At 36.5% G+C, this 15,006-nt stretch overlaps 1 protein-coding gene across 2 annotated transcripts in view; it reads left to right on the forward strand.

Annotated features, from left to right (window-relative positions):
* Positions 1 to 15,006, forward strand: part of Gfpt1 (glutamine--fructose-6-phosphate transaminase 1) — a 69,233-nt gene that overhangs the window by 26,343 nt on the left and 27,884 nt on the right. For both annotated transcript variants that reach the window (XM_058575064.1, XM_046432290.2), the window contains 4 exons: positions 1,519 to 1,624; positions 3,920 to 4,083; positions 5,023 to 5,118; positions 9,027 to 9,124. In XM_058575064.1, the coding sequence (XP_058431047.1) occupies positions 1,519 to 1,624; positions 3,920 to 4,083; positions 5,023 to 5,118; positions 9,027 to 9,124 (464 nt within the window). The remainder of the gene's footprint in view (positions 1 to 1,518; positions 1,625 to 3,919; positions 4,084 to 5,022; positions 5,119 to 9,026; positions 9,125 to 15,006) is intronic.

Raw genomic sequence — 15,006 nt, forward strand, 5'->3', positions numbered from 1 at the left:
ACTGAGTTTCACTTGCAGTGCTTTCACTTTTCTTTAGATAGAATAATATTCATTTTTTGATGGGCAGTTTCAAGAGTTTGTCAAAGCAAACAGTTGTTTAATCACTACCGTAATCAAGATGTACAACAGTACTCTTCTCTAGAGAGTTCCCTCAAGCTGTACCTTTGAAAACAATGGCAAGTACTGATATGTTACCTTTCCATAATGTTGTCTTTTTTAGGATGTTATATTATGCTTACTTTTTAAAGTTTGATATCTTCTCCTATTCTGAATTTAGGTGGGAGGAACTATTTCATTTTTTTTTAAACCTTTATTTTATTTTTATGTGGTGCTGAGGCTTGAACCCTTGTGCGCTTTGCACGTGCTAGAGGAGCACTCTACCACTGAGCCACAACCCCAACTCCGAACTATTTAATTTTCATGCCTAAAATACACTAAATAATTACAGGTGGTGGAGAACTTTGGATATATGTTTTTAATAACTGTTATTTCCAAGTCTTTATATGTGCATTTTAGAAGATGAGTTTTTATAATCTGGCTATTGTGTCGATAGGTTATGAGGTCTACTATGTCCTGGAGAATGGAGCCTTTTTTTTTTTTTTGGTCTTGAGTGTAATTATAGAGTCTTTAATACATTTTTTTTTCTACATGGGCTAATTTGTCAAACTTTAACCTACTTCCTCATGTTCACTTTAGGTGTAAATAAACAAGAAAAAAAAAAACAACCTTATCTATCACTGACTTGACAAATTAAGTAGAGATGCCAGAATTTTGAAGTGCTAGAATTAAAAAGGTGCTAACATTACAAAGGGGCCATACTCTACCCTGACTTAAAAGAAGTATAAGAAAATACAATTTTAAGACAGGAGAGATTCTTGGTCTGTATTATTTCTTGTGTCTGATAGTAGGTCCCTTGTAGGATGTACCATAGTTAGAGAGATATGTCTTTGTTTTGTTTTAAATCAGAATTAGTATAGACCACAACATGATTTGTTAGCTGATTTGCTATTGAAATCTAGAGAAGTTTGTTATGGGACAATGAAGATTAATTTGCCACTACTTATTATTATTCTATAGTTTTGATATTTTTAATGTAATTTTTGTGATAAATATAGGTCCACAAACTTACATGTATTAAGTCCATCACGTTTAGTGTGAGAAAAAGATTGAGATTAGTCTGTATTTATTTTTGATTTTTAAAAAAGTTGGTGGTATTAATGAATTATTGGATTTGAAAAGAAATATTACATTAAAAATTTTGTAATGTAGTACTATTATCTGCCATGCATTCTTTTATAGTTGCTATTTCACTCTACACTTTTGGTCTGTTCTTATTGCTTATTGCATGGAAATAAGGTATCTATCCGGCATTTAAAAGTTGCTGAAATAATTTTGTGTTGCTATGGTTTTTTTAAATTGTTGTTGTTATGTTGTTGATTTTGTAAAAAATTATGTATTTTTCTATATCAGGCATGATTTTCTACATATTTGCCAATTCACATTAACTGTGTGCTCTAGGCAAAGACAAGAAAGGAGGCTGCAATCTCTCTCGTGTGGACAGCACTACTTGCCTTTTCCCTGTTGAAGAAAAAGCAGTAGAATATTACTTTGCTTCTGATGCAAGGTGAGTTTCCTTAGTTGATTCACAGAGAATTTTTATTAAAACTTCTTATGTAAAGGAAATTCAGGAAGAAGTCATTTTGTAGAAGTCGAGTCACGCTGTATAAGAGAACTTTTTTATTTTTACAGTTCTAGAGGTGGAACCTCATGCATGCTAGGCAAGCACTTCATTGTTTTGCTTGCTTGCTTGCTTCCTTCCTTCCTTCCTTTTTTTTCATTACTGGGGAGTGAACTCTCAAGGCTTTGCTCATGCCAAGCAAGTGCTCTGTCACTGAACTATGTCTCTATGCCCAGGCAAGCACTTTACCAATGAGCTATACCCCATGCCTAAAATTTCCTTGATTAAAGTAGAGGTGACTTTTTTTTAAATCTCACTTCAAACCAGGTAGGTCAGTTTACCAAAAAAAAAAAAAAAAAAAAAAAAAAAAAATATATATATATATATATATATATATATTTGACAAATAATAAAATAATAAAAAAATATATATATATATATATATTTTTTCTTTGAGACTTGTTCCAGTGTATTTACTTTCGAGCACTTGTGTTTTTTTTTTTTTTTTTTTGGTCTTTCTTTCATGAGGCTTATTTAGGTTTTGTAGGGAGGAGAGATCTTAGATTAAAGAGTAGAATTAGCTTAGTTACTATCACAATTAATAGTATAGTTGCTGAACCATTGTATTTTAGTCTTTTTTCCTGCATTTTTTATTGGTGCATTATAGTTGTGCATAATGGTGGGATTTATTGTTACATATTTATACAGGTACACAGTGTAGCAATAGAATTTGGCCAGTATCATTGCCCAGTATTTCCCCATTTTGTAGTTTTCATCTTAATGTGGACACTCATTTTCTTATTTTTTTTTTCATTTGGAATGAACTTGGAGCATAATTATTTCTCTAAAGGATTAGTATTAAACTAAATTATTTTGAAAGAAAATGTGTTGCAATGTTTAGATTCATTTATAAATAAAATACTGTAGTAATGGGGGTAAAATGGAATTACTCAAATTGCCAGTAAGTATGTGATTTAGTCACTGAACCTGAAGATAAGAGGCAATAATAAAAATGAGAAAATGATTCCATGTAGGACGACTTCAGGGAATATGTTATCTTAGTAAGAAAGCAAGCTTCACTGTTTTCTAATTTTTACAAATATGTAAGATGTGTAGTCAGTTGGTTTACTACAGAGTTGACAGTTACTGCTTAAAAAAATTGGAAATTGCAAAAGTATACCATTTTTTTCATTCATTCTTGCATTCTGTTGAACACTCTGAGCAAAGCCATGTGCTAGCCTCAGGAAATATGATAAAAATTAAAGTATTATTTGCCCTTAATGAGTTCTTCCATAATGGAGGAGACAAATTTTAAACACCAATTACACAACCATCAAATTACCACTATGACAAAAGCTACAGAATACTTTTAACAGGGTGATACAGTCCTTTGTGGGTAGATTTTTGTCAAGGGGATGAAGCCTGAATGGAGAGTTAAGGGGAGAATAGGAATTAATTTGGTGAAGGGGTGAAGAAAAGAATGTTCATTCTCTATAGGTGGCTCATCCTATGAGAATTCAGGAGGGATGTGAGTATGGTTGGAATAGAGCATAAGAGGAATCTTGGTGGGAGAAAAGATTGGAGAAGAAGGTGTAGGGCTCATGGTAAGACATTTTGATGTTTTCCTAAGAGCCAGAGGGAAGTCATGAAGTGGTTTGTTGCGGGGGGAAGCATTTTGATCAGAGTTGCCTTTTGATATCAATTATGGCAGAAAAGGAGAACGTGTAGAGGAAGGTAAGAGAGAATGTGGGTGAACTAGTTAGGGTGCTGCAGTGGTAAGAGTAGATGGCAGCTAGTACTTGTTTATGACAATGGACTTGGAAGGAAATTTTGAGAAATGTTTAGAGTTAAAATTGCAGAATTTTCTGATGGGTAGAAAAACGAGGAAATAACCATGCCTTCTGATCTAATCTAATTTAGTTATGTTGCTAGGCAGAGTTTGTTTTATTTTTTGTCTGCAATGACCCTCCCCACCTCCACCAACATTGCCCTGAAAGGGATAGCACTGATAACTAGAAAATTAACAAAAGTATTGCAAGATGGTGGAGTATTTGTTTGTTTATTTTGAAGTACTGAGGATTGAATCCAGGACCTTGCATATGCTAGGCAAGTGTTATACCACTGAGTTGTTTCTCACCCTGGAGTTTGTGCTTAAATTTGATTTGTGTATCCTAATGATAGTTTTGTTTGTAATAATGATCCTTGATTATTGATATTTATATCTCCTTGAACATTTTCTAGTGCTGTCATTGAACACACCAATCGTGTCATCTTTCTAGAAGATGATGACGTTGCAGCAGTTGTGGATGGCCGTCTTTCTATCCATCGAATTAAACGTACTGCAGGAGATCATCCTGCTCGAGCTGTGCAAACCCTCCAAATGGAACTCCAGCAGATCATGAAGGGTGAAAGTTTTTGTCATGTTGTAGCTTGGTGTCCTTAAAAAAAGGAGCTATTCTATTTCTTGTCCTACCAATGAATCTAACGATATTGCTGAGTGATATCTTCCATATGATTAATGAAGGGACGGTCCCAGGAAAAGAGATGATTCTTTAAAGAAATTATCTGCATTTCTTCCAGTAGTTCTTCAAACTAATTCATGGTTGGTTCTAACATTATGAAAAATAGATTGATTAATAGTGCCTGATATTTTCAAGATATTTTATATCTCTTCTGTTTTATATGTGTTCTTTTTCTCATTCTTTTTGTATTCTCCCCATGCTTCAGTTTTTTCATATATAAAATGGTTTTCATAGAACCTACCTCATTAAGGTTGTTTTGAGTACTAAGGGAATTTAATACACTTCAGAATAGTGCCAGACACACTTAGTGAATCCTGAATAATGTTTGTTGTTGGTAGCTATTGTGATAATTATGGTTTTTATTTTTATTCTCCTTTCTGATTGAATTGTGGGAATAAAAGTCAACACTTATTGCATAACTGCTATATGTCATATTCTTTGCTATATTAATCTGTACCACATGTACACAATGCAGTAACTGCTGTTCTTATTTTACAGATTAAGGAATTTCCCCAGTTAAGATAGTAAAGGATAAAACCATGACTTGAACCTAGACCTAGACTGACTCTAAAAATTAGGCTTATATTATTTCCCTTTTTTTGCTCTAACTGTATATCTTGGGTATGAAGTAAACAAAGACTTTTCTTACTTGTTCATATTTTCTCACATAGTGTAAAATATATGCCTTCAGTCCATTAGGCAGTCATGTGTGAATACTGTTTTTATTTAGCAAGATTATGTTAAAGGAGACAGTTGGGTACAAATTTCTTTTTATTGGGCTTATTAATTTTTGTTTTACCTTATATAATTTCTATGACTTAGGCAACTTCAGTTCATTTATGCAAAAGGAAATTTTTGAGCAGCCAGAGTCTGTTGTGAACACGATGAGAGGAAGAGTCAACTTTGATGACTACACTGGTAATGACATAAGCCATTATTGTATTAAAGTCTCTTGTATGTGTTGGGGGGGTGCCATTAGTCATCTGAATATTTATTGTCCTTTGTAGCCTTGGGAAACAACTGTGGCCTCCAGCCATCATGGATGGTTAATCCTTTAGTGTATGAGACTACTTATATGAGGTATCTAGAATAGTAAGATTCATAAGGATAAAAGTAGATTAATGGTTGCCAGGTGCTGGGGAAAGGGTTATTGTTTAAAGTGGGTAGAGTTTCAGTTTGGTATGGTGAAAAGCTTCTGGAGATGGACAATAGTGATAATTATGCAACAATGACTGTAGTTGGTGCTACTTATTTTTTGCTTTAAAATAGTTAAAATGGCAAAGTTTATGTAATGGGAACCTGCTGTGACTGTCAAGGACAGTTCTGGACACTATCCTTGGCACTGAATTCTAAGAACAATATCTGGTCCACCTACTGGGAAGCTTACATGTATCTACCCAGGCTAGATTTTCTCTTTCCAGTTATAAATAAATAAAGATGTAAACTTCCCCAGGGATCTCAGGTAATTCTGATGCCATGTGGTCTAACCTGTACATGTTTAAGGTGGAGGTCAGAGTTCAACATTAGTTTTGTTTGTGGAAATTCTCTTTAGACCATGTATAACAGACACATATGTCTTTGGCCATAGACAATCAGTCTCAAACTCCTCTTATAGATTTGAGTGAATAGGAAAGTGATATCTGATACAGTCTTGACCTTGAGGTATACTAATAATCTAGGGGTGGGGATGAATATATAATTAACTATTTAAATTAAGGCAAAATATGATAGTTGACATTAGAAACTCATTTTAATGTTCAAATGCTTTAAGTTTAATGTTGAATTTAGGGAGGTAGAGAATGAGTCTGTGGAAAGGGGCTTTGGGATCAAGGAAGGCTTCACAAAGTAGAAAGGTGTGGGTTTTCAAGAATTTGGAAGGTTCTATAAGAGAAGATCTGTTGGGGATGTAGGTTGTGTAGAAGAGCATTAGCTAAGGGGAACTAGTGAAAAAAGAATGAGGAAGATATTTATGAAATAGTTTGTAGTCTAGTTTGTCTCCTGGACCTAGTACTTGAAGAGGAGTAAAAAGAAGTCTAGGAAGGAAGGGGAGGGGAACTTCTGTGAGGGCCTTGAATGCATTCTAATGTGGGGACTTGTTGGGGTACCTCTTTTTATAGAAGTTACAGAATTGTCATAGATGAGGAGCCAATGTTGGTGCTCACTATGCTTTCCTGAAGTGGCTGGGTATCACTCTCCACTGTCCCCTGGAGGAGTGAGATGCTGAAATGCAGTTGTCAGCATATTGTTCTGTCTGGGGTACAGGGAAAGGAGAGGGAGGTGGGGACCACAAGAGAAATAGGACCTACATTTAGCTGTGTGAAGGAAGGGGTTGTCAAAGATGGTTGAGTTGAAAGAACTGGGAGAGTAGTAGTAAATACCACTGTGGTATTTTTGAAATTAAGATCAGGAAAAAGATTTGTTTTATAAGGAAAGAAGATAAAATAAACTGTGAGAAGTGTATTGTCCTCTCTACCCCCTGATCCCAGGCCTTGAACATGCTAAGCACATGCTATAACGCTGAGCTCTAGCCTCAGCCCTTAGAAGTTCATGGCTTTTAAAAGCTCTATTATCTCTATTAATGTACATAAAAGTTCTATAATAAAAACAAGATACCTGCAATCTTAGTTGTTAAGATGAGGAAATCAAGGCCTTGTCAGTTTAAATATCTTCGCCCAAGGTTACATTTCTCAGCATTCATGGAGCATTCATGTGTTCAGTGTAGTTCCCTAGTGCTCTGCAGCCTCACCCCTGACCACTAGGCCTAGTTATGGCCTACGTTATCAGAATTAGACTTCTTCAAAAGCATCAGCAATTTGGACCTTGGGGAACTCCTTCCAGAACTATCCTAAGCCCTCTTAACTATGAGGGAATTTGCTAGGACTGATTTTAAGGAAACATGATGGCCAGTCAATTTCATCATTTTACCTCCTTGTCATTCTTGGTCGCCACCTACACTACAGTCTCTGCTTTTATACTAATTCTTCTGATTTGTCGTTGCATACCCTGATCCAATCTTGAACTATTGTTTCCTTTCTTCCCAAACCTTTGCAGTGCATGCTAGGGTCTGTGGAAAAAACTTTAGGTACAGTTAATTTGAACAGGCTTGGCCTAGTGCAGCCATAGTGAGTAGGCTAGTCTGCCTACCAGGGCCTGGATGAGGGGAAGTGCTAGAGATAAAGTCAGATCAAAGTAGGTTATATGCCAGGGGGCGGGGGGGGGGGCTTGAAAGCCACAAGGAGTATGGATTATATTCTAAGTTACTTGGGAAGCCAGTGATACTTTTTGTTGCTTTATTTTTTACTTCACTGACTTCTTTTCATAGAAGAGTACAATACCCTCTGTTATTATTGAAATTTAAAAAGGAGAATATAAAATCATTAAAAATAACACCAAAAGTAAAACATGTACCTTAGTTTGTTAGCATAAGTAAGGTGGAAAAAAGCGTGGGGAAATAAAGAGAGCAGGTTTAGGGCATGACAGCACAGGAGAATGATGCTCATGAGGATGTACATGTTTTCCTCTTCAGCCAGGATCTGAATTGTGTGAGTCTAGAGCTCTGCTAGCCACTCAAGGCCTTGACCAGGATATTCATGTGGTGGGTGCTTAGAGGTATGGGTTGAATAATCAAATGAATGTCAAATGAGAATTTCTCCCAGGTAGAATACTAGTCTGTGTAGAAGGATCTATAGAGAAGACAAATGAAGAACAACACACCAGTAACTATAGAGACAGAAAAAGAAACAGAGGATAGACTTCATTAGAAGGTTTCAAGATCAGATTTATGTTTTTAAAGGATCTTATTTTGGCTGTGTGTGGAGGGCAGATTCCAGGAAGTCAAGAATACAAGAGTGAGTCAGGGAAATGTTTTTTTCTAAGGGAGATGGTGGTACTGGGGGATTGCAGTACAGGGACTGTTGAAGGTGGACATAGGGGAGGGTAGGACCAATCAGGATAATGCTGACATGGAGCAGTTAAGTGGTTGTCAGTGGCATTTACTGAGATAGCAAAGGCTGAGACTCAGTAGGTTTATTTTATATACTGAGCACTATTCTGGGCAGAGGGCAGTGGAAATAAACATAATAAAGATAATTTTTTTCCAGATAGGTTTATAAAAGGATAATAAAATTCACATTCTTAGTATAAAATTCTTTTTTGTTGTTGTTGTTGTTTGTTTTTTGGTGCTGGGGATTGAACCCAGGGCCTTATGCATGCAAGGCAAGCACTCTATCAACTAAACTATATCCCCAGCCCTAAATTTCTGTTTTTAAATTTTGTTTTGAGATGGAATCTCAAATGCTGCCCAAGTTGGGCTTGAGCTACAGGGCTCTAGTGATCCTCCTGCCTCAGCTTCCTGATAATATTCTGAGTTTTGATAAACCTCTGCAGAACAGTCATAATCCTGACTTCTGTAAAGTCAAGATGTGGAACATTTCCATCACTCCATAAATTTCTGTGTCCTTTATTATCAGCTTCTGCCTACCTCCAGTCTTCAGCTTCTTCCTATCTGTTGTTTATGTCCCTTTGCCTCTAAGATAACTTTTACTTCAAAGGGAAAAATGTAAAAATGACTAAACAAATTAGAATGTAAGTACTGTGATTGCATGCCCTTGGACCAGGGTGGTAGGTATAGTTAGTTACGAGTTTGGGGGACAATTAAGTTATGACCTATTAATTTCCTTTTCGTAACTATGGAGAACTATGCTCCCTAAAAGGAATATGAATTCTTTGAAACAGCAGTGTTATTTCTCATATCGTAGTAGACACTTATGAAAGGTCACTTCATGTGGTTTTTCCTAAATAATTGTGTTCTCAAACTTTTATTTCAGTGAATTTGGGTGGTTTGAAGGATCACATTAAGGAGATACAGAGGTGTCGGCGTTTGATTCTTATTGCTTGTGGAACAAGTTACCATGCTGGTGTAGCAGTAAGTGACCTTTTAAAATTCTCATTATGTTATTTTAGATATAAGAGGATATCTGAAGACCAGCAGTGCCTCTACTAACACCTTGTAAAACTCTTGTTCAGATGTGTTACTTTTTCATGACAAATTTCAGGAAGATTTAGGGGATTTTAAAAGTTGGTCGAATTATTTATCAATGGAAGATTTGCTGTAGACAGGTCTTTAGATAACAGAGGGACTACCTGAAGCTGACTTCATGAAGGACCAAGAGGGATGAGTTTGTTCACCATTCCAGGCTTGTAGCCTTGGGAGTATGTCTACTTATATGAGAGCAGTCATTTGGTTTTACTTAGCATTGCTCAATTGCCCCAGACAGGTGACTAGTAATGTGTCAACATCAGCAGGAGTTTACTCCATAGGCCATTACTGTCAAGAAAGGAAGTCTGCTTTTGGTCAGACTTTGTTCTTTAAATTGATATTTTAGAAGCTAAAGTTCTGTATTAAAGATGTTTATTAGCTTTCAGTATAGGAATTATAGAATGTGATGGTCTTTTAGTCCAGTAAATCAGATCTACATGTAGATTCTTCATGAATGAGCCAGATTATGTACTGCTTATCTAAAGAGGATTTTTACATTCAATTTCTGCTTTTAGGATTGATTCCCCAAATTCATGACATAGTAATTTTTTTAAAAAACATTTTTTTCTTCGTTGTAGATGGACACAGTACATTTACTTTATTTATTTTTATGTGGTGCTGAGGATCAAACCCAGTGCCTCACACATGCCAGTCAAGCACTCTATGACTGAGCCACAACCCCAGCCCGACATAGTAATTTTTACTTGCTAGGGCATACATAATTTGTATCTTAAATTTGTGAAACCATCTGATCTCCAGCTGTTACATCCCCAAAACCCCCCCCCAAAATTTATTTGTTCCAAAAAGGAAAGGCTATGCAATATTGAAGGGAAGAGGTCTGGAGTGATTGAGTATGAGAAGAGGAATGAGTTAAAAATATTAGTGTAAATTAAAGAAGGGATGGGCTAACTTACTGGTGCTTTTGGTCATCTACTGCTCTCAATTGGGGACAGAAATGATACACTGTTAGAAATTCTTGTATCATCTCTAAGTATGATATATAATGCAAGGTTTTTTGTGGATGTCAAGATTACTATAGTTGATGGACATTAGAGATCCCCTCTATGGTTTGTCATACAAAATAGTGCCATTTTCCCCCATTAATTTGAATTGTACATGTTTGTTTTTTTGGTGGGTCAAATGTATATGACACATTTTGTATGAATGCTTTTTATGTCCTGTGTATCCTGAACAATAACAACTTACTACACTTAAATCATTCTAAGTATAGCATGCTTTTCAAAATTTTGGTTTTTTTAATATGTGTATTGTGTTTTTTAATATGTGTATTGCTCTGAAGAATTTAATTCCAATGTAATACTTATATTGTAAAGTGGGGGGAAAGTTGGATTTACATTTAAAGGGGAAATGTAGCATTAGCATTTTTTTTTTTTGTAGTTGTTGATACACAGCATGCTTTTATTTTGTTTATTTTTATGTGGTGCTGAGGATCAAACCCAATGCCTCACCAAGATTGAACCTAGTGCAAGGGAAGTGCTCTGCCACTGAGCTATAGCCCCAGTCCTCTTTTTTGCTTTATTTTTTAAAATTTAATAAAATTTGTTCTAAGTAGTTGTGCATGACAGTAAAATGCATTTTGACACATCATACATAAATGGAGTATAACTTCTTATTTTGGTTGTACATGATGTAGAGCTACACAGGTCATGTAATCATATTATGCATATAGGATAATAATGTCCAATTAATTCTATCATTCTTACCCCCATATCCCTTCCCCTCCTTTCACTCCCCTCTGTCTAATCAAAAGTACCTCTATTCTTATATAGACCCCCACCCTCCTCCCCAATTGTGAATTAGCATCTGCATGTCAGAGAGAACATTCAGCCTTTGGTTCTTTGGGATTGGTTTATTTTGCTTAGTGTAATATCCTCCCATTCCATCCATTTACTGGCAAATGCCAAAAATTTCATTCTTTTTTAAGGCTGAGTAATATTCCATTGTGTATATATGCTACAATTTCTTTATCCACTCATCTGTTGAAAGTTCCCTAGCTTAGCTATTGTGAATTGAGCTGCTATAAACATTGATGTGGCCACATCACTGTAGTATGCCGATTTTTAAGGCCTTTGGGTATGAACCTAGGAATGGAATAACTAACTGGGTCAAGTGGTGGATCCATTCTAAGTTTTCTAAGGGATCTCCATACTTCTTTCCAGAGTGTTTGCAACAATTTGCAGTCCTACCAGCAATGTATGAGTATATCTTTTCCCCCCATCTTCACCAACACGTATTATTGCTTGTATTCTTGATAATTCCCATTCTGACAGGAGTGAGATGAAATCTTAGTTTTGATATGCATTTCTCTAATTGCTAGAGATGTTGAACATTTTTTCATATATTTGTTGATCCATTGTGTATCTTCTGGGAAGTATCTGCTCATTTCTCTAGCCCATTTATTGATTGGGTTATTTGATTTTTTTTGGTGTTAAGTTTTTAAAAATTCTTTATATATCCTAGAGGTTAGTGCTCTATTTGAAGCGTATGTAGTAAAGATTTTCTCCCATTCTGTTGACTTGCTCTTCATGTTATTGTTTCCTTTGCTATGAAGAAGCTTTTTAGTTTGAATCCATCCCATTTATTGATTCCTGATTTTGTTTCTTATGCTTTAGGAGTCTTGTCAAGGAAGTCAGTTTTCCATATAGATTTCCAGTTTTCCCAGCACCATTTGTTGAAGAGGCTGTCTTTTCTCCAATGTATGTTTTTTGCGCCTTTGTCTAGTATGAGATAACTGTATTTATGTGTGCCGCAGTCTGGCTGGGCACAATTCAGGAGCCACTTATCAAACAGAAACGAACTTTATTTTTAGAACACACAGGCCACACCACAGGAGCTCTTCAGGAATTCCCTCAGAGCCCAACTGCCACCACCGGCTTCCCACAAGCCTCTCAACCCCCCTCTCCTCCTGCTCTTGCAGCCGATTGGCTGGGTCGCATGGGCGGAGCCAAAAAGTCCCCCAGTGAGCAGCTCCGTGGTCTGAAAGGGCGGGGAAACAGCCCAATGAGCATCACCGCAGAGGAGCCAATCAACTGGCAGCTAGAAGTTTGCTGGGGCTGCTGTGAGCCAATCATCAGGGGGCAGCTGGAAGTTTGCTGGGGCCCCTTCGGCTGTGGCTCTCAACATCTCCCCCTCTCTGTTTAAACAACAAGCATGTGGCTTAGGGACCGTGCCTGCCTTAGATTGTCCAATATTACATATGGTTCTTACCCGTCATCGGATGAGCTGACCTCAAGGCGTCAGCCTCCTGACTTAGGTTGGTACCATTGCAATTGGATCTTACCCATCATTGACTACCGGTCCAGCATACAGCCACACCTGTGGATAGGTCTTTGTACCAGCAGGGGGGTGAGGTTCTTTTCCTCACCTCTGTTGGCCCCCAAATTTTAGCTGAACGACCATCACAAGCAGAAGGGAAGAGGATACACCAAGCCAATTGACTGCTTCTTTTGGAAAAATTGTACCACCGATGACACCATCAGCAAAAATACCCCAACACTACCACAAGTCGCTGCACCAACAGATAGTTCACAATGCATACAAGTGAGTTCACAATGCATACAAGTGATACATAGTCCAGGCAAGTTCTGCAAGCAGTTCAGTGATAGCTATTGTAGAAGCTGTAGATTGGTTTTATCTTTGTCTTCACCGGCACTGGGATGAAGATAGGAATTCTGGCAATAATGGCTAAAGAAAAAATTACGTAACATTCCAGAAGGCACTAAAGAAAAGTTTGCTGGGGCCCCTTCAGCTGTGGCTCTCAACATATGTGGGTTTGTCTCTGTGTCCTTTATTCTGTACCATTGGTCTACATATCTATTTTGGTGCCAATACCATGCTGTTTTTGTTACTATAGCTTTATAATGTAGTATAAAGTCTGATATTGTAATGCCTCTTGCTTCACTCTTCTTGCTAAGGATTGCTTTGGCTATTCTGGGTCTCTTATTTTTCCAGATGAATTTCATGATTGCTTTTCCTATATCTATGAGGGATGTCATTGGTATTTTTATTGGAATTGCATTAAAATTGTATAGTGCTTTTGGTAGTACGGTCATTTTGACAATATTAATTCAGGAACAAGGTAGATCTTTCCATCTTCTAAGGTCTTCTTTAATTTTCTTCTTTAGTTTTCATTGTAGAGGTCTTTCATTTCTTTTGTTAGGTTGATTCCCAAGTATTTTTTTTTCCTGAGGCTACTGTAAATGGGGTAGTTTTCCTAATTTCTCTTTCAGAGGATTCATCAGTAATGTACAGAAATGCATTTGATTTATGGGTATTGATTTCATATCCTGTTACTATGCTGAATTTTTTGGTTCTAGATGTTTTCTCGTGGAATTTTTTGGATCCTCTAAGTGTAGAATCATGTCATTGGCAAACAGTGATAGTTTGAGTTCTTCTTTTCCTATTCATATCTCTAATTTTTTTCATCTGTCTAATCGCTCTGGCTAGAGTTTCAAGGATTATGTTGAATAGAAGTGGTGAAAGAGGGCATCCCTGTCTTGTTCCAGTTTTTAGAGGAGATGCTTTCAGTTTTTCTCCATTTAAGAATGATGTTGGCCTTGGGCTTAGCATAGATATAGCTTTTACAATGTTGAGATATGTTTCTAATATCCCTAGTTGTTCTAGGTTTTGAACATGAAGGGGTGCTGTATTTTGTCGAATGCTTTCTCTACATCTATTGGGATGATTGTATGATTCTTATCTTTAAGTCTATTGATGTGATGAATTACATTTATTGATTTTCATATGTTGAACCAACCTTGCATCCCTGGAATGAACCCCCACTTGATTGTGGTGCAATATCTTTTTTTTTTTTTTTGCTGGTGCTGGGAATTGAACCCAGGAACTTGTGCATGCTAGGCAAGTACTGTATCAACTGAGCTATTTCCCCAGCCTGTACTATCTTTTTAATATCTGTTTTTGTATTTGATTTGCTACAATTTTATTGAGAATTTTTGCATCTAATTTCATTAGAAATATTGGTCTGAAGTTTTCTTTCCTTGCTGTGTCTTTGTCTGGTTTTAGCATCAGAGTGATACTGGCCTCATAGAATGAGTTTAGAAGGATTCCCTCTTTTTCTATTTCATGGAATAATTTGAGTAGTATTGGTATTAGTTCTTCTTTGAAGGTCTTGTACATCTCGGCTGTGAATCTGTCTGGTTCTAAGCTTTTCTTAGTAGGCTTTTTATGGCATCTTCTATTTCATTACTTGAAATGGATCTGTTTTTATATCCTCCTGATTCAGTTTGGGGTAGATCGTATGCCCTAGAAATTTGTCAACGTCTTCAAGATTTTCTGTTTTATTGGAGTGTTAATTTTCAAAATAGTTTTTAATTATCTTCTGTATTTCAGTAAGTATCTGTGTGATATTTTCTTTTTCATCATGAATTTTAGTAATTTGAGTTTTCTCTATCCTTCTTAGCGTGCCTAAGGGTTTATCAGTTTTATTTATTTTTTCAAAGAACCAATGTTGTGTGCTGATCACTCAGAAAACAATCTTGGTCCGAATTTTGTCCAAATTTGAGTGTCTTTATTTAGTTGGCTGGTGACTGCCCCACAGCAAGATGTTGTTCAGGGTACAGTGCCCATCTTAACGTATTCAAGCTTTTTAAAAATAAAAACTACTTTTGCCTTGCGTAGGGGGGTCTACAATTGCACAGAGAAGGCAAGCTCTGTTACAAAGCAAACTCCTTATAGAAGCTAAAATTAATGATTAGCTTGCAAGTGTCTGTAGCAAGGGTTGGGGACTT

The sequence above is a fragment of the Marmota monax genome, unplaced genomic scaffold (genome assembly GCF_021218885.2).
Source record: "Marmota monax isolate L192 unplaced genomic scaffold, Marmota_monax_Labrador192_F-V1.1 WCK01_AAM20220418_F8-fsc00106, whole genome shotgun sequence".
Lineage (NCBI taxonomy): Eukaryota > Metazoa > Chordata > Mammalia > Rodentia > Sciuridae > Marmota > Marmota monax.